Source organism: Oncorhynchus gorbuscha, linkage group LG24 (genome assembly GCF_021184085.1).
Source record: "Oncorhynchus gorbuscha isolate QuinsamMale2020 ecotype Even-year linkage group LG24, OgorEven_v1.0, whole genome shotgun sequence".
Classification (NCBI taxonomy): Eukaryota; Metazoa; Chordata; class Actinopteri; order Salmoniformes; family Salmonidae; genus Oncorhynchus; species Oncorhynchus gorbuscha.
In genome coordinates this window covers 49,084,548-49,111,196 of record NC_060196.1, presented here as the reverse complement: position 1 = coordinate 49,111,196, position 26,649 = coordinate 49,084,548, and the positions used below count along the sequence as shown (strand labels likewise).

Below are 26,649 nucleotides of genomic sequence, written 5' to 3'. Positions count from 1 at the left end.
GTAGTGGTTCTCTATGAATTGATGTTGATATAATAATCAGTGGTGTAAAGTACTTATGTAAAAAATACTTCAAAGTACTAATGAAGTAGTTTTTGGGGGTATCTGTACTTTACTATTTAAATTTTTGACAACATTTACTTCACTAGATTCCTAAAGAAAATGATGTACTTTTTTCTCCATACATTTTCCCTGGCACCCAAAAGTACTCATTACATTTTGAATGCTTAGCAAGACAGAAAAATAGTCTAATTCACACACTTATCAAGAGAATATCCCTGGTCAATCCTACTGCCTCTGATCTGGCGGACTCAATAAAGAAAACGGTGTCGTCTTGTTTGCTTAATATAAGGAATTGGAAATTATTCATACTTTTACTTTTAATACTTAAGTTTATTTTATCAATTACATTTACTTTTGGAACTTAAGTATATTTAAAACCCCATATTTTTGAACTTTTACTGAAGTAGGATTTTACTGGGTGACTTTCACTTTAATCATTTTCTATTAAGGTATCTATATTTGACTCAAATATGACAATTTGGTACTTTTTCCACCCCTGATAATAATAACTTCTATTATTATTGCATCTATTTGTCCTATTTCACACATGCACAAGGGTGTATTATACAGATGTGTGAATTGGAAATGTGTTTTTTGCATATCCCAACTCCCCCTGAGACACCCTCAGAGAGTGGGGTCACAGCCAGGGTCAGCCATTATCAACAGCAACCATGGAGCAATTAGGGGTAAGTGCTTTGCTCAAGGGAACATCAACAGATTGGCTCAGGGATTTGAACTAGCAACCTTTCATATACTGGCCCAAAGCTCTAACCGCTAGGCTTCCTGCCACGGTGCAGTAGGTCGCAGGACAAGAGGTTGGCTGGTTATTCTTCTTAGCTGCTGTTCAGCTGTGTGATGTCAGTTCTAAATCAAAACTGTTCGTTTCCATATGAGAATGTGTCTGACTGAGAATGTGTCTGACTGAGAATGTGTCTGACTGAGAATGTGTCTGACTGAGAATGTGTCTGACTGAGAATGCCATTCTCTCCATCTCCCCCCTCTCACACACGCACACACACACACACAGAGCAGACAGCACATGACTCTACAGTGAACTCTGGTGGCCATTGGGAGCACTGAAACTCAACAGTATGGAATACAGCCATAAGGGGGCACCCTAGCCTTGTCTAGACTAGAGCCACATCTGTCCTGCATGCCACTCTCCCTCCCTGTTCATCTCTGAGCAATATCAATATGTGGCAGCTCGATTGATCATCACCGTGACTCGGATTATATTCAATCAAAGGAATAGACTTAATATAATAATAATATATGCCATTTAGCAGACGCTTTTATCCAAAGCGACTTACAGTCGTGTGTGCATACATTCTACGTATGGGTGGTCCCGGGGATCAAACCCACTACCCTGGCGTTACAAGCGCCATGCTCTACCAACTGAGCTACAGAAGGACCAACGACTTGATTGTCGTTCCTGACACATTGTGGTTATTTGTTATATTTGGTCTCCTGAGTGGCGCAGTGGTCTAAGGTACTGCATTTCAGTGCTTGAAGTGTCACTACATACAGCCTGGAATTAAACCAGGGTGTATCACAACTGGCTGTGATTGGGAGTCCCATAGGGCGGCACACAATTGGCCCAGCGTTGTCTGGGTTTGGACGGTGTAGGCCGTCATTGTACTACTTACTTATAGTCTACTGTACTACTATTTTCTATATCTATAGTAAAGACATGAACAGAGTGATTTTCAAATGATTGTCCATTTTTATTGTGGACACATCACTTCCACAGACCCAGCAGGAGGTTCTGAGGTATGAGAGCTCAGTCTCCAGAGAGCGGGTGAGAGAGTGACAAGAATGAACACATCACAGCACAACACTTGCTAAAACAGACTATACAAAACAAAATGGGACTGGACAGACACAGTACTAAAAAGTCATAAACTTAAATGAATTAGCACCTTTTATACAAACAACCCAAGATGTATGCGCTACTTTACGTACATTCTTTCTACTGGTGCTTGATCTGATGAGTGTTGTTTAGTGAGAATTCCCACTCTTTAGTATTTGTATTGAACAAAGCACAGGGTAGTGAGTAGAGTTCTAGAACACTCTAGAACAAAATATAAAATAAAGGGAACCCTTTTTGTGGCCTTGGATAACCTTATTTAGAACCGTAAGTAGCATCAAGGTTCTAAGTAGAGACCCTTATCGTGCCGTCTTGTTTTGCACACATTGTACATGCATAATGACAGGATCTTCGTAAACCACAGGAGGTTGGTGGCACCTTAATTGGGGAGGACAGGCTTGTGGTAATGGCTGGAGTGGAATAGGTGGAAATGTATCAAAGACAAACACATGGTTTCAATAGGTTTGGTGACGTTCCCTTCACTCCGTTTCGGCCATTATCACGAACTGTCCTCCTCAACAGCCTCTGGTGTTGTAAACATAGCTACTTTAGTAACTGGCATGTTCATATTCATGTCTCTGGCCCTGATGAACTGCAATAACCTACAACCTGGGTGGTCTAAACTATGTAAGCAATGATTATTCAGTATGTTAAAGGCCCAGTGCAGTCAAAAATATGTTTTTCTGTGTTTTATATTTATTTTCACACTATGAGGTTGGAATAATACTGTGAAATTGTGAAAATGATGATTATGCCCTTTTAGTGTTGGAGCTGTTTGAAAAGACTGTCTGGCATTTCAGCCTGTTTTGGCTGGATAGAGTTTTGGCCTGCCTGGCACTTAACCCTAATTTGTTCCACTACTATGGATGACCCTGTAAAAACACCACATTTCACTGCACCTATCCGGTGTATGTCACAATAAAACATTATCATCATCATCATCATCATCATCATCATCATCATCATCATCATCATCATCATCATCATCATCATCATCATCATCATCCACCAAGCAGTAAATGAGTTAATAGACAAATAATAAAGTGAGTTCTAAACCTCTCTGCCAATAACAGCTCGTTTCCCCTCCCCACAACACTCCCAGACAGTCCTAGCTACATTTTTGCTTGCTAAAAAGCTATTTTTGTTTGTTTTCGACCATTTTAATTGAAAATAATCACATTAAGGTACTTAATTGTTACCCAGAAATGATTTGATAGAGATAAAAACATCTGCATTGGATCTTCAGCAAATATGAATAAAGGTTATTCAAAGGTTAAAGGTTCTACTTAGAAAACATTTTTGGAGAACCAATAGGGTTCTTTGATTAGACCCTGTAGGGGAACCCTTTGTGGTGCTTTGTAGAACCCTCTCATGAAATATTATTTATATTTCCGGGTAGAACAAATACAAGGTGCTATCTAGAGGCGTACTAGTACTGCAACAATACTAATACTAATAATAAGAGAATAAAGCCGGGATTCAATCCAAGGAAATTGCCTTTATAAAGGCTGTTTAGTAGCTGCTCTAAAAAGCACCTTGGATTAAATCAGTCTAAGACTCCAAACATTTTTCCCACTGGAAGTATCAAAGACATACCACCAATACATGTGCTTCAGCATTAGAAATAGCATTATATCACAGAAAAGTAACTCAGTATTATATGACAGAAAAGTGATTCAGCCTTAGAATCTTCATATAATGGGGTATGGTTGTGTCATATGCAGTGCAATTTTATAACAAATAAAAATATGACATTTACTTAAGTATTATGTAAATGGTAATATTACATTTACATAAGTATTCAGACCCTTTACTCAGCACTTTGTTGAAGCACCTTTGGCAGCGATTACAGCATCGAGTCTTCTTGCCAACTGACATTTACTCCTGAGGTACTGACCTGTTGCACCCTCGACAACCACTGTGATTATTATTATCTGACCCTGCTGGTCATCTATGAACATTTGAACATCTTGGCCATGTTCTTTTATAATCGCCACCCGGCACAGCCAGAAGAGGACTGGCCACCCCTCATAGCCTGGTTCCTTTCTAGGTTTCTTCCTAGGTTCTGGCCTTTCTAGGGAGTTTTTCCTAGCCACCGTGCTTCTACACCTGCATTGCTTGCTGTTTGGGGTTTTAGGCAGGGTTTCTGTACAGGACTTTGAGATATCAGCTATGTAAGTAGGGCTTTATACATACATTTGATTTGATTGATTTGATTCTTGGGTATGATGCTACAAGCTTATTAACACACCTATATTTGGGGAGTTTCTCCCATTCTTCTCTGCAGATCCTCTCAAGCTCTGTCAGGTTGGATGGGGAGCGTTGCTGCACAGCTATTTTCAGGTCTCTCCAGAGATGTCTGATCAGGTTCCAGCCTGGGCTCTGGCTGGGCCACTCAAGGACATTCAGAGACTTGTCCCGAAGCCACTACTGCGTTGTCTTGGCTGTGTGCTTAGGGTCGTTGTCCTGTTGGAAGGTGAACCTTCACCCCAGTCTGAGGTCCTGATCAAGGACCTCATCAAGGACCTCTCTGTATTTTGCTTCGTTCATCTTTCACTTGATCTGGACGAGTCTCCCAGTCCCTATTACTGAAAAACATCCCCACAGCACGATGCTGCCACGACCATGCTTCTCCGTAGGGATGGTGCAAGGTTTCCTCCAGACGTGACGCTTGGCATTCAGGCTAAGGAGTTCAATCTTGGTTTCATCAGACCAGAGAATCTTGTTTCTCATGGTCTGAGAGTCCTTTAGGTGCCTTTTAGAAAACTCCAACAGGGCTGTCATTTGCCTTTTACTGAGGAGTGGCTTCCATCAGGCTACTCTACCATAGAGTCCTGATTAATGGAGTGCTGCAGAGATGGTTGTTCCTCTGGAAAGTTCTCCCATCTCCACAGAGGAACTCTGGAGCTCTGTCAGAGTAACCATCAGGTTCTTGGTCACCTCCCTTACCAAGACCCTTCTCCCCCGATTGCTCAGTCTGGCCGGGCAGTCTACTCTAGGAAGAGTCTGTGGTTCCAAACTTCTTCCATTTAAGAATGAAGGAGGCCACTGTGTCCTTGGGGACCTTCAATGCTGCAGAAATGTTTTGGTACAAAGTCCTGTCTTGGAACTCTATGGACAATTCCTTCAACCTCATGGCTTGGTTTTTGCCCTGACATGCACTGTCAACTGTGGGACCTTATAGACAGGTGTGTGCCTATCCAAATAATGTCCAATCAATTGAATTTACCACTGGTGGACTCCAATCAAGTTGTAGAAACATCTCAAGGATGATCAATGGAAACAGGATGCACTGGCTCAATTTCGAGGCTCATAGCAGAGGGTCTGAATACTTCTGTAAATAAGATATTTCTGTTTTAGGTATTTTATATTTGCAAAAATGTCTAAAAAACTATTTTCACTTTGTCATTCTGGGGTATTGTGTGCAGATTGATGAGGACTTGTTTTATTAATTTAATCCACTTTAGAATAAGGCTGTAACGTAACAAAATGTGGAAAGATTGAGGGGTCTGAATACTTTCCGAATGTACTGTACATGCTGACATCCCTTAAGGGTCCTGACCAACAGAACCCAAAACAACCCATGAACATAAAGAGGCAATACAGGTTGAATAAAACAATCAAAAAACACAGGCCAAGCGATGTGAAATAGTGCAACATAAAAACAGGAATTCACCCACAACCTTCTAGCAAGACGATTCTTTTGCAACCATTCAGAAAGCAAAGAACCTAATGAAGAACCTTCTCCAAAGAAAGGCTTCCTCGAGGCTACATAGTGTGACATAAAATTAGTGTGACATAGAAAGTGTGAAATAGTACCATTGCTCCGATAAAAAAAAAGGGTATTTGTTTCATTAGTCCAATGTTGATACAGCCCCAAAAATGTTTGCAAGTCAGTAGTCAGGTTTTCAAGATATAGCACTTTCAAGAAGCAAAGTGCAGCATATGATCATGGAGACATCATCATCTTGAAAGTCCTATGTATTGAAAACGTGATTGCTGACATGCAAAACATTCAGCAACAGTGGATTATCCCCAGCCGCGCCCTCAGAGCATGCGCAGACCAGCTGGCCGGTGTGTTTACGGACATATTCAATCAATCCCTATAACAGTCTGCTGTTCCCACATGCTTCAAGAGGGCCACCATTGTTCCTGTTCCCAAGAAAGCTAAGGTAAGTGAGATAAACGACTACCGCCCCGTAGCACTCACTTCCGTCATCATGAAGTGCTTTGAGAGACTAGTCAAGGACCATATCACCTCCACCCTACCTGACATCCTAGACCCACTCCAATTTGCTTACCGCCCAAATAGGTCCACAGACGATGCAATCTCAACCACACTGCACACTGCCCTAACCCATCTGGACAAGAGGAATACCTATGTGAGAATGCTGTTCATCGACTACAGCTCGGCATTCAACACCATAGTACCCTCCAAGCTCGTCATCAAGCTAGAGACCCTGGGTCTCGACCCTGCCCTGTGCAACTGGGTACTGGACTTTCTGACGGGCCGCCCCCAGGTGGTGAGGGTAGGCAACAACATCTCCACCCCGCTGATCCTCAACACTGGGGCCCCACAAGGGTGCGTTCTGAGCCCTCTCCTGTACTCCCTGTTCACCCACGACTGCGTGGCCACGCACGCCTCCAACTCAATCATCAAGTTTGCAGACGACACAACAGTGGTAGGCTTGATTACAAACAACAACGAGACGGCCAACAGGGAGGAGGTGAGGGCCCTCGGAGTGTGGTGTCAGGAAAATAACCTCACACTCAACGTCAACAAAACTAAGGAGATGATTGTGGACTTCAGGAAACAGCAGAGGGAACACCCCCCTATCCACATCGATGGAGCAGTAGTGGAGAGGGTAGCAAGTTTTAAGTTCCTCGGCATACACATCACAGACAAACTGAATTGGTCCACTCACACAGACAGCATCGTGAAGAAGGCGCAGCAGCGCCTCTTCAACCTCAGGAGGCTGAAGAAATTCGGCTTGTCACCAAAAGCACTCACAAACTTCTACAGATGCACAATCGAGAGCATCCTGGCGGGCTGTATCACCGCCTGGTACGGCAACTGCTCCGCCCACAACCGTAAGGCTCTCCAGAGGGTAGTGAGGTCTGCACAATGCATCACCGGGGGCAAACTACCTGCCCTCCAGGACACCTACACCACCCGATGTTACAGGAAGGCCATAAAGATCATCAAGGACATCAACCACCCGAGCCACTGCCTGTTCACCTCGCTATTATCCAGAAGGCGAGGTCAGTACAGGTGCATCAAAGCTGGGACCGAGAGACTGAAAAACAGCCTCTATCTCAAGGCCATCAGACTGTTAAACAGCCACCACTAACATTGAGTGGCTGCTGCCAACACACTGACACTGACACAACTCCAGCCACTTTAATAATGGGAATTGATGGGAAATTATGTAAATATATCACTAGCCACTTTAAACAATGCTACCTTATATAATGTTACTTACCCTACATTATTCATCTCATATGCATACGTATATACTGTACTCTATATCATCGACTGCATCCTTATGTAATACATGTATCACTAGCCACTTTAACTATGCCACTTTGTTTACATACTCATCTCATATGTATACACTGTACTCGATACCATCTACTGTATCTTGCCTATGCTGCTCTGTACCATCACCCATTCATATATCCTTATGTACATATTCTTTATCCCCTTACACTGTGTATAAGACAGTAGTTTTGGAATTGTTAGTTAGATTACTTGTTGGTTATTACTAAACCTACTAAACTGTCGGAACTAGAAGCACAAGCATTTCGCTACACTCGCATTAACATCTGCTAACCATGTGTATGTGACAAATAAAATTTGATTTGATTAAATTAAAAAAGTTTTTAAAAAGATACGTTTGAGTGGACTCTTCCTTTAACCCAACTAGCGACCTCGTCAAGCGGTTCTGATCGTTTGGTGTAACGGGTTCGTCTCTTCATCCTCTGCCTTTTCAGTCATTGAATGTGCCATTGTATTTCTTCTAAATGGTTTCTGAAAAAGTCACACATACCAGTGCTGACAAATACAAAAGTTTTCCTTTGACAGACTTTGACAATCTTTTTGAGATTGTCTAATACTAATTTCCACCCACACATGCATACCCACACATGCATACCCGCACACGCACACATGCATACCCGCACACGCACACATGCATACCCGCACACGCACACATGCATACCCGCACACGCACACATGCATACCCGCACACCCACACATACATACCCGCACACGCACACATGCATACCCGCACACCCACACATGCATACCCGCACACCCACACATGCATACCCGCATACCCGCACACATGCATACCCGCACACGCACACATGCATACCCGCACACCCACACCTACATACCCGCACACCCACACACGCATACCCGCACACCCACACACGCATACCCGCACACCCACACACGCATACCCACACACCCACACATGCATACCCGCACACCCACACATGCATACCCGCACACCCACACATGCATACCCGCACACGCACACATGCATACCCTACCCGCACATGCATTTACATTTACATTTTAAGTCATTTAGCAGACGCTCTTATCCAGAGCGACTTACAAATTGATACCCGCACACGCACACATGCATACCCGCACACCCACACATGCATACCCGCACACCCACACATGCATACCCGCACACCCACACATGCATACCCGCACACCCACACAAACACATGCTTTTAAAAGCCCAGTCATACACATGATACTTACGTTTGACAGTGACATTGATAACGTCTGTAGAAGTAAGAAAATCAATGCATGTCATACATGTTGAGATATTCATTCTTTGACCTGGTGTTTGTTACAGTCAAATTATTAGTACAAATGTCTTGACTTTAAGTCAAGTAAGTGCCATTAAAAAATATATTAAACATTTTCCCATAGTTATTGCTTCTGTGAGTTGCCTGCCTGTTGGCAGAGGTGAACTGTGATATTCTCCCATGGAACAGTGAACACAACTATGAAAGATGTTAGGCTACAATGAAGAAAGTGAAGTTTTAAGAGTCCAAAATCAACAGGGTTCTCTAAGAACAAATCAATCTCTCCATGTAATTCAATCACAATAAAGCCAGACTTTGACAGTGTTTTAAGACCAAGCCAACAACTTACCCTTGAGAACGAAAATCTCTGGAAAAGTAAGAGAATAAAGGAATTAAGAAATTAGGTTCGATGGATTGTAGTATTTTGTTAGTGTAGTTACGGTCAGACTGCCGTTACGGCTGATATTCAGGATATAGCACAGCCTTGAGTCCCTTATAGTATTTTAAAATTATTACTAAAAAGCTGTTTTCACCACGTTTTTATAATAAGGACAATTCACTAGAATTCACCCGTCATCAGAGACGATATTTGTAATTTAAGTTTATATCCTGAATTCTACTGAATTTATTTTGTAAATTTATACTGTAATAATCTATATAGATTTTTAAAATCTATGTCTACACACACACACACACACACACACACACACACACACACACACACACACACACACACACACACACACACACACACACACACACACACACACACACACACACACACACACACACACACACACACACACACACACACACACACACACACACTACTTACATGGCATCCGTTATCAACTGAAGAGACAAGTGCAGCTGAAGATGGGAAAACACAATTTAAAGAAACAATAATAATAAATTATAAATGAATATAAGTAAGAATTTAAATCATTAGCTTTTGTTCTCTATGGTATTGACAAACCCTTATTGAACTAGTTAACATTTTCACCCTACCTGGAGAGTATAACTCACGCATAGCACACATACGGCACATACACACCACTTACCCCTCTCTTGTTTGAGTTTAGCTGTAGGTAAGTGACACAGAACAATTAAAGTGAGAAGGCCGAGATAATCACTAGAGATGAATACGCCACACACACACACACACACACACACACACACACACACACACACACACACACACACACACACACACACACACACACACACACACACACACACACACACACACACACACACACACACACACACACACACACACACACACACACACACACACACACACACACACACAACTTACCTAGCTGTTCAGTGAGCTCTTGTTCGCGTGTACCTACAGAGAATAATAAAACCCAAACAAATCATGAGCTCTGTAACCCAAACGATGCACACACACCTCTTTTGGAACTGTCCGTAGATTAACAGTACAACTAAGTATTAAAGTGAGAACACATGGATAAATCATCACAGACACACAGAAAGACAGGCATATAGACAGACAAACACACAGAGACAGACAAACAAGTTATTTTCCACACCACTTACCCAGCTCGTCAGTGAGCTCTTTTATACGTTGATCTGCATAGTATAAGAAAACACAATTAATTAAAATTAAAATAATTATTCAAATCATGAGTTCCCACACATGTACGCACGAGCACACACACACAACTTACCAGATTTTATTCTGGAACTGTCTGTAGATGAACAGTAAAACAAAGTATTAAAGTGAGAACACATAGATAATCACACACACACACACACACACACACACACACACACACACACACACACACACACACACACACACACACACACACACACACACACACACACACACACACACACACACACACACACACACACACACGTTATTTTCCATACCACTTACCCAACTCATCAGTGAGTTCTTGTATCTGTTGATCTGCAACGTCTAAGAAAACAAATTAATATAATTAATATATTATATAATTATGAACTCTCGCGCACACACTTTTCCCTCTCGTCTGGTGTTACCTGCTGATTTACAATAAGACTAAGGCCAGGATCCAAACCAGCATAAATGAATGATCTTCACACAGCTATACACTGGAGATGTGTGCTGTTCATGTACACTGGAGATGTGTGCTGTTCATGTACACTGGAGATGTGTGCTGTTCATGTACACTGGAGATGTGTGCTGTTCATGTACACTGGAGATGTGTGCTGTTCATGTCCACTGGAGATGTATGCTGTTCATGTCCACTGGAGATGTGTGCTGTTCATGTACACTGGAGATGTGTGCTGTTCATGTACACTGGAGATGTGTGCTGTTCATGTACACTGGAGATGTGTGCTGTTCATGTACACTGGAGATGTGTGCTGTTCATGTACACTGGAGATGTGTGCTGTTCATGTACACTGGAGATGTGTGCTGTTCATGTACACTGGAGACACTGAGAGATGTGTGTACACTGGAGATGTGTGCTGTTCTGTACACTGGAGATGTGCTGTTCATGTACACTGGAGATGTGTGCTGTTCATGTACACTGGAGATGTGTGCTGTTCATGTACACTGGAGATGTATGCTGTTCATGTACACTGGAGATGTGTGCTGTTCATGTCCACTGGAGATGTATGCTGTTCATGTACACTGGAGATGTATGCTGTTCATGTCCACTGGAGATGTGTGCTGTTCATGTCCACTGGAGATGTGTGCTGTTCATGTACACTGGAGATGTATGCTGTTCATGTCCACTGGAGATGTGTGCTGTTCATGTCCACTGGAGATGTGTGCTGTTCATGTACACTGGAGATGTGTGCTGTTCATGTACACTGGAGATGTGTGCTGTTCATGTACACTGGAGATGTATGCTGTTCATGTACACTGGAGATGTATGCTGTTCATGTCCACTGGAGATGTATGCTGTTCATGTCCACTGGAGATGTATGCTGTTCATGTCCACTGGAGATGTGTGCTGTTCATGTACACTGGAGATGTGTGCTGTTCATGTACACTGCTGTTCATGTACACTGGAGATGTGCTGTTCCACATGCTGTTCATGTCCACTGGAGATGATGCTGTTCATGTCCACTGTTCTGGAGATGTGTGCTGTACACTGGAGATGTGTGCTGTTCATGTACACTGGAGATGTGTGCTGTTCATGTACACTGGAGATGTGTGCTGTTCATGTACACTGGAGATGTGTGCTGTTCATGTACACTGGAGATGTGTGCTGTTCATGTACACTGGAGATGTGTGCTGTTCATGTACACTGGAGATGTGTGCTGTTCATGTCCACTGGAGATGTGTGCTGTTCATGTACACTGGAGATGTGTGCTGTTCATGTACACTGGAGATGTGTGCTGTTCATGTACACTGGAGATGTGTGCTGTTCATGTACACTGGAGATGTGTGCTGTTCATGTACACTGGAGATGTGTGCTGTTCATGTACACTGGAGATGTATGATGTTCATGTACACTGGAGATGTGTGCTGTTCATGTACACTGGAGATGTGTGCTGTTCATGTACACTGGAGACGTGTGCTGTTCATGTACACTGGAGACGTGTGCTGTTCATGTACACTGGAGATGTGTGCTGTTCATGTACACTGGAGATGTGTGCTGTTCATGTACACTGGAGATGTGTGCTGTTCATGTACACTGGAGATGTGTGCTGTTCATGTACACTGGAGATGTGTGCTGTTCATGTACACTGTTCAGTTATGTCAGTTCCTACAGAAATCACCTTTAAAAGTCAATCACACAGGCTGTTACACAGGTTAAAGGCTAAAGTGTGAAGACACTTAGAAAGAAGGTGAGAGACACGGGAGAGCGAGAGACAGAAGGTGAGAGACACGGGAGAGCGAGAGACAGAAGGTGAGAGACACGGGAGAGCGAGAGACAGAAGGTGAGAGACACGGGAGAGCGAGAGACAGAAGGTGAGAGACACGGGAGAGCGAGAGACAGAAGGTGAGAGACACGGGAGAGCGAGAGACAGAAGGTGAGAGACACGGGAGAGCGAGAGACAGAAGGTGAGAGACACGGGAGAGCGAGAGACAGAAGGTGAGAGACACGGGAGAGCGAGAGACAGAAGGTGAGAGACACGGGAGAGCGAGAGACAGATCTGTAAGATGTCCAGAGGAAAACCACAAACAATGCATGCAGGGCTGAGTTAGGCCAATATCCACTAATAATACAAATAAAAAAAATTGCAATTACATTTAGGAAACATCTAAAATACAGTGATATTACCAAGCCCTGTCATGTCATTACCAAGCACTGCAATACCAAAAGCTGAGCAAAGAAGAGTCCCCTCATCGAACTGGTCCTGGGGCTGAGTTCACAAACCTGTTCTACTAACACACTGAAGCCCCAGGACCAGAATATCCAATCAATCAGATCAAAATAAATTACAACACAGTCAAAACAAATCTACATTACTTATTGGGAAACACAAGCACAAAGCTAAATGCAGTGCTATCTGGCCCTAAATCGACAGTACACAGTGGCAAACTATTTGACCATGGTTACTGATCAAAACTTTAGAAAAACCTTGAAAAGTACAGGCTCAGTGAGCACAGCCTTGCCATTGAGAAGGGTAGACACAGGAAAACCTGGCTCCCTGTAGAGGAAAGGCTGTGCAACCACTGCACTACAGCAGAACCCGAGACAGAGCTGCATTTCCTGACAAAATGTAAAAAATATAAAACACTTAAGAGTTTAATTTCCCCAAATCTGATGAGAGTAGGCTACCCGTCCTGTTGGGGGGGGACGCAGAGAGCTGTGGGTTGGCAGGTGTCTGACACATGTCATTGTTATTGTTCAATGCATGGTTATTTTGACCCTTGATTATTGTTGTTACTGTTGTCCCGTTGACAATATTGATTATGTTAATATTGTAAATCTCCAAAGTAAGCTTTGGCAACATGTACATTGTTACATCATGCCAATAAACAATTTGAATTGAGAGAAAGTGAGAGAGACAGACAGAGAGAGAGCGAGAGAGGGGGGGACAGACAGAAGGAGAGCGGGAGGGGGGGGAGAAACAGAGAGAGAGAGAGAGAGAGAGAGAGATGACAGGGAAAGAGGGAGATACAGACAGAAGGAGAGCGAGAGAGAGAGAGAGAGAGAGAGGGGGAGAAACAGACAGAAGGAGAGTGAGGGAGAGGGAGATACAGACAGAAGGAGAGTGAGAGAGGGGGGAGAAACAGACAGAAGGAGAGTGAGAGAGTGGGGAGAGAGAGAGAGAGAGAGAGAGAGAGAGAGAGAGAGAGAGAGAGAGAGAGAGAGAGAGAGAGAGGACAGGGAAAGAGGGAGATACAGACAGAGACACAGAGGCAGGTCTGTTGCCATAAGAAAAGAGCAACCAGTGGAGCACAAACATTGTAAATACTACCAATATTTATGTTTATTTATCTTCCCTCACTATTTGTACTACAACTATTTGCACATTGCTAAACCAATATACATAGCTGATAATATAACACTTGAAATGTATATTTTTTTCAGTGCAATGTTTTGTAAATTGGTTTCTTCTCACTTTTGTGTATTGTTTATTTTACTTGCTTTGGCAATGTAAACATATGTTTCCCATGCCAATAAAGACCACTGAATTGAATTGAGTGAGTGAAAATGTCCTATATTTCTCTCTGTGGTGATTGATGTTAAAAATGCCCCCTGAAGGTTAGGTTATACCAACCATAACTTACCTATCTTTTTTCTCAGTTTCTGGTATTTTATCCACATGAAACCAACCACAAGTCCACAAACACATACTATCAAAACAGGAACAGCAATCCACACCCAGGGAACTGTGGGAAACATCTCATCTGAAACACAGATGTCATTTTAACCATCATATCACATTACAGAGTGCAGCTCCAAAGAGAAGTGTGTTATTTGCCGACATGTGTCGGATTTGATTAAATTCAAGTTTCCAGCTTGATGGTAAATGTTCACAAATAAAAAAGGCACAATTTAAATAGTAGTGCTTTCACGGTGGTAACCACCATACAAATATCAGAGGCTTGTAGTTTTGTTCTCAAATCCTTCATGCCTATGAAACAGAGTGGATTATATTCTGCCCTAAGCAGGGCGCTAAACACAATATTCTGCGCAACAACTCAAAGCCAACTATCTTAGCCAATAGAGTCGTCTGTCACTCTGTGAGCCACAGCTGCCTTTAGACACCTTAGGGAAGATGTGATGTCACTAATGTACTGTGTTTTTATTTTTCTCAATAGAAGAAGCTCACCTGGAACATTGTACTCTGTCTCCCTCGTAAAATTAAACTTTTGAAGCTGAACTCTACAGGTGAACGTGTTGGTGACATTCTTGTTCACGGTGACATGGCGTCTCACAATGTAGAGGCCCTCTGTGTCCCTGTGTGTCTCAGCGGACCCAGCAGGGAGGACCTGTCTCTCACTGTCCAGCCAGTTCATCTCGGGTTTGGGGTACCAGCTTTTAGCCTCACACTTCAGGACCACCCCACTGCCTTTGGTTCCATTGATGGAGATCACTGGGTTGGACACAGCAACTAAACAGACAAGGTAAATCAATGATCAGAGATATGTACTCAATACATGTGCTTATGATACTGTAATAAAAGTACACATGTAACAGAGTTGAATTGGTAAATCTCACTCCTCCGCTTGAAATACCACCACCCACGCATTGAACTGTTAGCTTTTCGGTAACGCAGCTGACTAAGAAGAAGTCAAGAGGGCGGTCTTGTGTGTTTAAGAGACAGAAGATCCATGACTCACCAACAATGAGTTGAATGACGGTTTCATGAACTAGACTGTTCGGTTCCGGAACTAGAATGTAACACATGTAGTTGCCTTCATCAGAGAGTTTCACTCGGGACAGTTTTAAGGAGACGTTGCCATTCTTCAGTTCTTTAAACAGTGACGTCCTTCCCCTGTAGGATTCATCCTGATCCACATTGGAGTCACGAGCGTCACGGTAAAAATGGACAACCTTGTCTTTCCCAGTTGGGTCTTGTAGGTTGGATCTCGACCATTTCACTATCAAGCCAGCACTCTTGGTGAAATTCAACAGGGAACATGGTAGAATGACATCATCATCAGCAACAGCAACAACAGGATCAGGCGAAACAACATGAGATGTCGCTGAAAAGATTAAGAACAAATCACATCATAGGATACTTTAGAATTCACACATTTACAGTCACCCTGTCAAGTAGGCCTGCCTTTAACTGTGATTGTTATCTATAAGTAAATAATTGAGTAAAAACTGAATTAAATAATGATTAAACTTAAAATAAACAGCAAACAGCACAGCGTGCAAAAACAATATGTGAAGTAAAATATATTCTAAGATATAAACCATGCTTCTAAAACATGTAGCCTACAGCAGGCCCTACATACATTACATTATATTGATTTAGCTCGAAAAGCCGCTGCTTGTTGCCGTTTCATCCCTGTGCTACTGGCAGAATACTAGCCATAAACTTAGGCTCTACAGTGCACTCGGAAAGTATTCAAACACCTTCTTTTTTTCAAATTTTGTTACATTACAGCCTTATTCTAAAATTAATTAAATACATTTTTCCTCATCAATACCCAATAATGAGTTTCTCCAATTCTTCCTTGCAGATCCTCTCAAGCTCTGTCAGGTTGGATGAGGAGTGTTGCTGCACAGCTATTTTCAAGTCTCTCCAGAGATGTTCGATCAGGTTCAAGTCCGGGCTCCGGCCGGGCCACTCAAGGACATTCAGAGAGAGACTCCTGCGTTGTCTTGGCTGTGTGCTTAGGGTCATTGTCCTGTTGAAAGGCAAATCTTCACCCCGGTCTGAGGTACTGAGAGCTCGAGCAGGTTTTCATCAAGGATCTCTGTATAATTTGCTTCATTCATCTTTCACTCGATCCTGACTAGTCTCCCAGTCCACGTTGCTGAAAAACATCCCCACAGCATGATCCTGCCACCACCATGCTTCTCTGTAGGGATGGCACCAGGTTTCCTCCAAACCTGACACTTGGCATTCAGGCCAAAGAGTTCAATCTTGGACCAGGGAATCTTGCCTGAGTCCTGTAGGTGCCTTTTGGCAAATTTCAAGCGGGCTGTCATCGTCACGGGTCCCTCCGGTACTGTTGCTCATTCCGTGCACCAGTTTGGGAGGTCTACGTCACCGGCCTCTAGGAACTGAACTGTCATTACGCACACCTGGACCCCATATTCTCCCCTGATTAGTAATTGTATAACTTTGCCCTTTGTTCACCATTGTCTTGTTGATTATTCTTCCAATGTCCTTTGGTTGTGTGAGTACCTGTGCTGTGTTGTTTTGGCTTTCGTGCCGCTTGTATCGCACAGATGATTACGAGTCTCTTTCCGTGTGGTATCATTGTGTGCGTGTATGTTACGGGTCTCACCCCGGTGTATTTTTTCGAGGTACTCCTCACTCTTTTGGTTGGGTTTCAACCCTGTGTTTTGTATACGTGTTTGTTTGGTCTTCGTCCCCGTGCCTTTACATGGCATGCTGTAATTTGGCTAAATAAAAACCTCTTTACGCATTCCTGTTCCTGTCTCCCAATCCCTTTATATCAGCGTGACAGTCATGAGCCATTTACTGAGGGGTGGCTACCTTCTGGCCTCTACCATAAAGGCCTGATTGTTGGAGTGCTGCAGAAATGGTTGTCCTTCTGGAAGGTTCTCCCATCTCCACAGAGTAACTCTGGAGCTTTGTCAGAGTGACCATCGGTTCACCTCCCTGACCAAGGCCCTTCTCCCCCGATTGCTTAGTTGGGATGGGCAGCCAGCTCTAGGAAGAGTCTTGGTTGTTCCAAACCTCTTCCATTTAAGAATGATGGAGGCCACTGTGTTCTTGGGGACCTTCAATGCTGCAGAAAGTTTTTGGTACCCTTCCCCAGATCTGTGCCTCAACATAATCCTGCCTCGGAGCTCTAAGGACAATTCCTTCGACCTCATGGCTTGGTTTATGCTGACATGCACTGTCAACTGTTAGACCTTATCTAGACAGATGTGTGCCTTTCCAAATCATGTCCAATCAATTGGATTTGCCACAGGTGGACTCCAATCATGTTGTAGAAACATCAAGGATGATCAATGGAAACAGGATGCACATGAGCTCAATTGAGTCTCATAGCAAAGGGTCTGAATATTTATGTAAATGGTGTATTTGTTTTATTTTAATACAATTGCAAAAATGTCTGAAAACCTGTTTTCGCTCCATCATTATTGAGTATTGTGTGTAGATTGATGAGAATAAATGATAATTTAATCAATTCTAGAATAAGGTTTGTGGCAGATGGCAGGGAGAGGTGAGGGGAGTGGTTATTGAGAGGAGATATCTTGCAGCCCGCTGGCTCCACTGCCGAGCCTTATATGAACTTCGTGCACCATCGAGGCGAGGCTCTGGGAGTGCCTGGATGTGCTTCGGTATAAAGGAGGAAGCAGCTTGCACAAATGGGCAGAGAATGGAGAGAGAAGAAGTGGGAGGAAGTCCCACCCAGTTGACTAGCCTAAATCCTCAATGGAAATACCCAGGCTAAAACTGGCGTTTCGATCTCTATGATACTAGCTACTGTCGTGACCACGGGTTTGTTGGTAAATTCCAGAGGTGGGACCAAGTCATTGTTTTACAAGTCACAAGTAAGTCTCAAGTCTTAGCACTCAAGTCCCAAGTCAAGACAGGCAAGTCTTAAGTCAAGACTGTCAAGTATCAAGTCAAGTCTCAAGTCTTAAACTTTGAGTTTCGAGTCCTAAACAAGTCATAATGTGCTCTTCGCCAAATCTAATACCATTTCATATTTAACAAGAGTAATAGCATATTAATTTACGCAAATCATGAATGCTTTAAAAAGATATATATATTTATTACTTTCCAAATAAACTTTATATTTCCATAGAAATACATGGGTAACCATGAGACAGACACATCAATATGACAACAAAAACAACATATTGTAGTACTCTCTCTCTCACCTAAAACAATCCTGCCATAAAGTTACAATCATTTATTTAAAGTTTTAATTTTTATCATAGGCACACTTCAACTGTGAGAGACGGAATCTAAAACAAAAATCGAGAAAATCACATTGTATGATTTTTAAGTAATTAATTTGCATTTTATGACATAAGTATTTGATACATCAGAAAAGCAGAACTTAATATTTGGTATAGAAACCTTTGTTTGCAATTACAGAGATCATACATTTCCTGTCGTTCTTGACCAGGTTTGCACACACTGCAGCAGGGATTTTGGCCCACTACTCCATACAGACCGTCTCCAGGTCCTTCAGGTTTCGGGGCTGTCGCTGTGCAATACGGACTTTCAGCTCCCTCCAAAGATTTTCTATTGGGTTCAGGTCTGGAGACTGGCTAGGCCACTCCAGGACCTTGAGATGCTTCTTATGGAGCCACTCCTTAGTTGCCCTGGCTGTGTGTTTCGGGTCGTTGTCATGCTGGAAGACCCAGCCGCGACCCATCTTCAATGCTCTTACTGAGGGAAGGAGGTTGTTGGCCAAGATCTCGCGATACATGGCCCCATCCATCCTCCCCTCAATACGGTGCAGTCGTCCTGTCATCTTTGCAGAAAAGCATCCCCAAAGAATGATGTTTCCACCTCCATGCTTCACGGTTGCGATGGTGTTCTTGGGCTTGTACTCATCCTTCTTCTTCCTCCAAACACGGCGAGTGGAGTTTAGACCAAAAAACTATATTTTTGTCTCATCAGACCACATGACCTTCTCCCATTCTTCCTCTGGATCATCCAGATGGTCATTGGCAAACTTCAGACGGGTCTGGACATGCGCTGGCTTGAGCAGGGGGACCTTGCGTGCGCTGCAGGATTTTAATCCATGACGGCGTAGTGTGTTACTAATGGTTTTCTTTGAGACTGTGGTCCCAGCTCTCTTCAGGTCATTGACCAGCTCTCTTCAGGTCATTGACCAAGTCCTGCCATGTAGTTCTGGGCTGATCTCTCACCTTCCTCATGATCATTGATGCCCCACGAGGTGAGATCTTGCATGGAGCCCCAGACCGAGGGTGATTGACCGTCATCTTGAACTTCTTCCATTTTCTAATAATTGTGCCAACAGTTGTTGCCTTCTCACCAAGCTGCTTGCCTATTGTCCTGTTGCCCATCCCAGCCTTGTGCAAGTCTACAATTTTATCCCTGATGTCCTTACACAGCTGTCTGGTCTTGGCCATTGTGGAGAGGTTGGAGTCTGTTTGTTTGAGTGTGTGGACAGGTGTATTTTATACAGGTAACAAATTCAAACAGGTGCAGTTAATACAGGTAATGAGTGGAGAACAGGAGGGCTTCTTATAGAAAAACTAACAGGTCTGTGAGAGCCGGAATTCTTACTGGTTGGTAGGTGATCAAATACTTATGTCATGCAATAAATGCAAATTAATTACTTAAAAATCATACAATGTGATTATCTGGATTTTTGTTTTAGATTCCGCCTCTCACAGTTGAAGTGTACCTTTGATACAAATTACAGACCTCTACATGCTTTGTAAGTAGGGAAAACCTGCAAAATCGGCAGTGTATCAAATACTTGTTCACCCCACTGTATCTGTTGCTCCAAATGGCTTCAGGATGTCCACCAACTCCTGTGACTTGTGACACTTTTGTTCATCTGGTATTGTTCAAATCTGTAAGCATCTAAAAACAATATTGAGCGGGGCAGTAGCACAATGTTGCCTGGTCTCAATCTTGGGTGCAATGATCACATTCCCACACTGGCTGACTGTGTGGAGGCTCATTGATTTAACGTTATGTTAGCCTACATGCTATACTTTCAGTTATATCTTTAGCCAGTTAGCTTGGGTGCTTGACTGCCGTTGTGAGGTCAGAACGCTAGAATCAACCCTACTCCTCGGCCAGTGTCCAGTGTGCACTCTGAATTTATGAACGGACAAAGTCTGACAACGCTCAGTATTAATGAATGCCCAGAGCGCACTCTGGCACTCCAGAGTGAATTTATGAACACACCCTACATTGATTAAGCAACTACACCAAAGAGTGTCTATTATATTGACAATATAGTCGAGTCAAACAGTATAGTATGAAGGTAGATCACGCTTGTAGGCGATGTCATGTCGACGTTGGCTAGCTAAGCTCATGCGCAGAAACACATAATTGGGTCTAATGGTAGTCTCATGTGCAGGCCGTCAACTCAAAGGCACTCCTTCGTGGACGGCTTGTACATAAAGCAAAGGCATCATTTCCCTCCCCAAGTAGCTTTAATGGCGAGAAGGCGAAAAGACAAACAGAAAATATGCATACTTTCTTTAACAAACACAATTTTCCCACCACCATTTTCATACAATTTAGAATGTTGCACACACTTGTAGTCCAGCGTATATGTGAAATAATTGTTCTATTTTATGATACAAGTATCAAAATTGGTACACCAATACTAGATACCTTAAGGAACATTAAGATTGGAGGCAGTCTGGGAAGCAAGGATGCCATGTCCAACAAACATTTCCTGTCCAATGACTGCAGAAATCCCACCTCAGAAAATCTGCCCACCACGCCTGAATATTAGCCCCCCAAAAAAATATTGCAGCAAGAGAGGCGTTCCCACACGTATCCAATAAACCCTTTCTTCCATAAAGTTATCGAGCAAATTATAAATCGCCCTTATTAAAAACTCTCTAGATCATTTTCCATCAATTGATGCTGATTTAACATGTTTTGACTGCTATGATTAAGCAATAAGGCCCGAGGTGGTGTGGTATATGGCCAATATATCACGGCTAAGGGCTGTTCTTAGGACATAGTCCTTAGCTATGGTATATTGGCCATATACCACAAACCTGAGGTGCCTTATTGCGATTATAAACCGGTTAACAACGTAATTACAACAGTAAAAAGTCAGTTTTAGTAATTCCCGTGGTACATGTCCGATATAACATGTCTTTCAACCAATCAGTATTCAGGGCTCAAACCATAGATTAACCCGACAGGAGAATTTGTGTGATGAAAGTTGGATAGAGGATCTTGAAATCTCTGTGCAAGAAACACTTGGACGAACTTTTAAAAAACAAATGCTATTTTCTGGCAATTGTGACGTTATTATGTGCTAATGTTAACCTGTTAATCCTACACCCAACTTTTTCGAACATTCTGTTAAAAATCGCGCAACATTTCAGCGCCCTGCTACTCATGCCAGGAATATAGTATATGCATATGATTAGTATGATCAGACGTTTCTAAAACTGGTTAAATCACGGCTGTGACTTTAACAGAACGTGCGTTTCATCGAAAAGCGCAGGAAAATCTGATCACTGAAAATGGAAATATATATCCATGCGCGACTTAATAATAATAATAATATATGCCATTTAGCAGACGCTTTTATCCAAAGCGACTTACAGTCATGTGTGCATACATTCTACGTATGGGTGGTCCCGGGGATCGAACCCACTACCCTGACGTTACAAGCGCCATGCTCTACCAACTGAGCTACAGAAGGACTTGAACCCATTGATAAAGGTGAACCACATTTAATGGGGCTGATGTTGCAATACCTACAGCTTCCACACGTTGTCTAGAGTCTTGTCAATAGCCTAGGCTTTGTTTCTTGGTCAAACAGACGCAAGGCAACGCATTTCTTCCGGTCTCCGACCGGATATTTTGGTTGGGAATTACCCGGACATTACATTTACATTTAAGTCATTTAGCAGACGCTCTTATCCAGAGCGACTTACAAATTGGTGCATTCACCTTATGGCATCCAGTGGAACAGTCACTTTACAATAGTGCATCTAAACCTTAAAGGGGGGGGGCTGAGAAGGATTACTTATCCTATCCTAGGTATTCCTTAAAGAGATGGGGTTTCAGGTGTCTCCGGAAGGTGGTGATTGACTCCGCTGTCCTGGCGTCGTGAGGGAGTTTGTTCCACCATTGGGGGGCCAGAGCAGCGAACAGTTTTGACTGGGCTGAGCGGGAACTGTACTTCCTCAGTGGTAGGGAGGCGAGCAGGCCAGAGGTGGATGAACGCAGTGCCCTTGTTTGGGTGTAGGGCCTGATCAGAGCCTGGAGGTACTGAGGTGCTGTTCCCCTCACAGCTCCGTAGGCAAGCACCATGGTCTTGTAGCGGATGCGAGCTTCAACTGGAAGCCAGTGGAGAGAGCGGAGGAGCGGGGTGACGTGAGAGAACTTGGGAAGGTTGAACACCAGACGGGCTGCGGCGTTCTGGATGAGTTGTAGGGGTTTAATGGCACAGGCAGGGAGCCCAGCCAACAGCGAGTTGCAGTAATCCAGACGGGAGATGACAAGTGCCTGGATTAGGACCTGCGCCGCTTCCTGTGTGAGGCAGGGTCATACTCTGCGGATGTTGTAGAGCATGAACCTATAGGAATGGGCCACCGCCTTGATGTTAGTTGAGAACGACAGGGTGTTGTCCAGGATCACGCCAAGGTTCTTAGCGCTCTGGGAGGAGGACACAATGGAGTTGTCAACCGTGATGGCGAGATCATGGAACGGGCAGTCCTTCCCCGGGAGGAAGAGCAGCTCCGTCTTGCCGAGGTTCAGCTTGAGGTGGTGATCCGTCATCCACACTGATATGTCTGCCAGACATGCAGAGATGAGATTCGTCACCTGGTCATCAGAAGGGGGAAAGGAGAAGATTAGTTGTGTGTCGTCTGCATAGCAATGATAGGAGAGACCATGTGAGGTTATGACAGAGCCAAGTGACTTGGTGTATAGCGAGAATAGGAGGGCCTAGAACAGAGCCCTGGGGGACACCAGTGGTGAGAGCGCGTGGTGAGGAGACAGATTCTCGCCACGCCACCTGGTAGGAGCGACCTGTCAGGTAGGACGCAATCCAAGCGTGGGCCGCGCCGGAGATGCCCAACTCGGAGAGGGTGGAGAGGAGGATCTGATGGTTCACAGTATCGAAGGCAGCCGATAGGTCTAGAAGGATGAGAGCAGAGGAGAGAGAGTTAGCTTTAGCAGTGCGGAGCGCCTCCGTGATACAGAGAAGAGCAGTCTCAGTTGAATGACTGGTCTTGAAACCTGACTGATTTGGATCAAGAAGGTCATTCAGAGAGAGATAGTTGGAGAGCTGGCCAAGGACGGCACGTTCAAGAGTTTTGGAGAGAAAAGAAAGAAGGGATACTGGTCTGTAGTTGTTGACATCGGAGGGATCGAGTGTAGGTTTTTTCAGAAGGGGTGCAACTCTCGCTCTCTTGAAGACGGAAGGGACGTAGCCAGCGGTCAGGGATGAGTTGATGAGCGAGGTGAGGTAAGGGAGAAGGTCTCCGGAAATGGTCTGGAGAAGAGAGGAGGGGATAGGGTCAAGCGGGCAGGTTGTTGGGCGGCCGGCCGTCACAAGACGCGAGATTTCATCTGGAGAGAGAGGGGAGAAAGAGGTCAGAGCACAGGGTAGGGCAGTGTGAGCAGAACCAGCGGTGTCGTTTGACTTAGCAAACGAGGATCGGATGTCGTCGACCTTCTTTTCAAAATGGTTGACGAAGTCATTATTTCCAGATGGACAGCTAAAGAATATACTTCGCCTCGTGATCAATTTGATCGCTTATTAACGTTTAATAATACCTAAAGTTGCATTACAAAAGCATTTCGAAGTGTTTTGTGAAAGTTTATCGTCGACTTTTTTCGTTTATCACACAGTCTTCATAGATCGATATCTAGGCTATATATGGAAAGATTTAATCAAAAAAAAAGACCCAATAGTGATTATGGGACATCTAGGAGTGCCAACAAAGAAGATGGTCAAAGGTAATGAATGTTTTATATTTTAATTGTGCGGTTTGTGTAGCGACGACTATGCAAATTATTTTGTTTACGTCCCCTGCGGGTCTTTTGGGGTGTTACATGCTATCAGATAATAGCTTCTCATGCTTTCGCCGAAAAGCATTTTAAAAATCTGACTCGTTGCCTGGATTCACAACGAGTGTAGCTTTAATTCAATACCCTGCATGTGTATTTTAATGAACGTTTGAGTTTTAACTAGTACTATTAGCATTTAGCGTAGCGCATTTGCATTTCCAGATATCTAGATGGGACGCCTGCGTGCCAGGTAGGACCAAGAGGTTAAGACTACAAACTGTTATAAATGGCCCATTTGCGAGATCGAATTGTTATTTCAATAGGCATAGGCTAGTGACTAAAATCTGGGTTTAAAATTGCAATTAAACTTTGCTATAATTTGCTGAGCTAGCTGCAGGTAGCCTATAGCCCCTGATAGGCCAACGTCTCATTTCTGGGAAAAGTCCACAATGAAACTGACATTAGATGTGAATAATGATACATTTGTGATAGAGCTGTGACCATGATCACAATTGATAACTTCCAATTGAATTAACTAAACATAGCCATTTATAATTACATAATAACACAGGGCTACAACCCCAGTGATGGAGCTCAACGCCAGTGATGTACTGGGCCGTACACACTACCCTCTGTAGTGCCTTGCGGTTGGATGACAAGAAGTTGCGATACCAAGCGGTGATGCAGACAGTCAAGATGTACTCAGTGGTGCAGCTGTAGGACTTTGAGGATCTGAGGGACATTGCCAAATCTTTTCAGCCTCCTGAGACGAGTATGCGGCCTGGTAATCAAATCAAATTTTATTTGTCACATGTGCCGAATACAACAGGTAGACCTTACATAGACCTTACATTGAAATGCTTACTTACAAGCCCTTAACCAACAATGCAGTTTAAATCCGTATGGCCCTGCGGCCTTGTGAATCTTAACCTGTTTAAAGGTCTTACTCACATCGGTTAAGGAGCATGTGATCACACAGTCTCCCAGAACAGCTGGTGCTCTCATGCATGGTTCAGTGTTGCTTCCCGCAAAGTGAGCATAGAAGGAATTTAGCTCTTCTGGTAGGCTCGAGTCACTGGGCAGCTCACGACTTATGGAAGAATTTAGCTGCTGAAACTCAATTGGAACTCAATTGGAAATGCAAATGGACAAATAATATCATGTTTGCAATTTCTTTTCCTAAATGGGTTGGAAAGCTGCCACGGTCATCCCCCTCTTCAAAGGAGGAGACACTCTAGACCCAAACTGCTACAGACCTATATCTATCCTACCCTGCCTTTCTAAGATTTTCGAAAGCCAAGTTAACAAACAGATCACCGACCATTTCGAATCCCACCGTACCTTCTCCGTTATGCAATCTGGTTTCCGAGCTGATCACGTGTGCACCTCAGCCACGCTCAAGGTCCTAAACGATATCATAACCACCTTCGATGAGAGACAATACTGGGCAGCTGTATTCGTCGACCTGGCCAAAGCTTTCAACTCTGTCATTCTTATCGGCAGACTCAACAGCCTTGGTTTCTCAAATGACTGCCTAGCCTGGTTCACCAACTACTTCTCTGACAGAGTTCAGTGTGTCAAATCGGAGGGCCTGTTGTCCCGATCTCTGGCAGGAGAAGCCCATTTCTTGGTTCTGTAGTGTGCGGCAGCTTGATGTACAAGTACACTTCCTGGGCCTTACCCCCAATCGATCTTGAGTGTCAAGCAGATACGCATCGGGTCTAGTGGTCGACCAATTCTGATTTTTCAACGTCGATACCGATTATTTGAGGACCAAAAAAGCCGATACCGATTAATCGGCCGACTTTTAGAATGTATTCGTAATAATGACAATTACAACAATACTGAATGAACACTTATTTTAACTTAATATAATACATCAATAAAATAAATTTAGCCTCAAATAAATAATGAAACATGTTCAATTTGGTTTAAATACTACAAAAACAAAGTTTTGGAGAAGAAAGTAAAAGTGCATGTAAGAAAGCTAACGTTTAAGTTCCTTTCTCAGAACATGAGAACATATGAAAGCCGGTGGTTCCTTTTAACATGAGTCTTCAATATTCCCAGGTAAGAAGTTTTAGGTTGTAGTTTTTATAGGAATT

At 43.4% G+C, this 26,649-nt stretch overlaps 1 protein-coding gene across 3 annotated transcripts in view; it reads right to left on the bottom strand.

The window, feature by feature from the left end:
- The window catches only part of LOC124012946 (putative selection and upkeep of intraepithelial T-cells protein 1 homolog), a 38,141-nt gene that overhangs the window by 6,068 nt on the left and 5,424 nt on the right, over positions 1-26,649 (bottom strand). Inside the window, exons 2-13 of one of the 3 annotated variants that reach the window (XM_046327035.1) lie at positions 15,522-15,887; positions 15,011-15,292; positions 14,466-14,585; positions 10,665-10,706; positions 10,450-10,470; positions 10,319-10,351; positions 10,074-10,106; positions 9,817-9,837; positions 9,591-9,625; positions 9,105-9,122; positions 8,706-8,729; positions 7,695-7,958 (exon numbers count right to left, since the gene is read on the bottom strand). In XM_046327035.1, coding sequence (XP_046182991.1) covers positions 7,863-7,958; positions 8,706-8,729; positions 9,105-9,122; positions 9,591-9,625; positions 9,817-9,837; positions 10,074-10,106; positions 10,319-10,351; positions 10,450-10,470; positions 10,665-10,706; positions 14,466-14,585; positions 15,011-15,292; positions 15,522-15,887 — 1,091 coding nt within the window. In that variant the 3' untranslated portion in view covers positions 7,695-7,862. Of the gene's footprint in view, positions 1-7,694; positions 7,959-8,705; positions 8,730-9,104; positions 9,123-9,590; positions 9,626-9,816; positions 9,838-10,073; positions 10,107-10,318; positions 10,352-10,449; positions 10,471-10,664; positions 10,707-14,465; positions 14,586-15,010; positions 15,293-15,521; positions 15,888-26,649 lie in introns of those variants that run through there. The other 2 variants (XM_046327036.1, XM_046327037.1) reach the window with 2 other exon arrangements.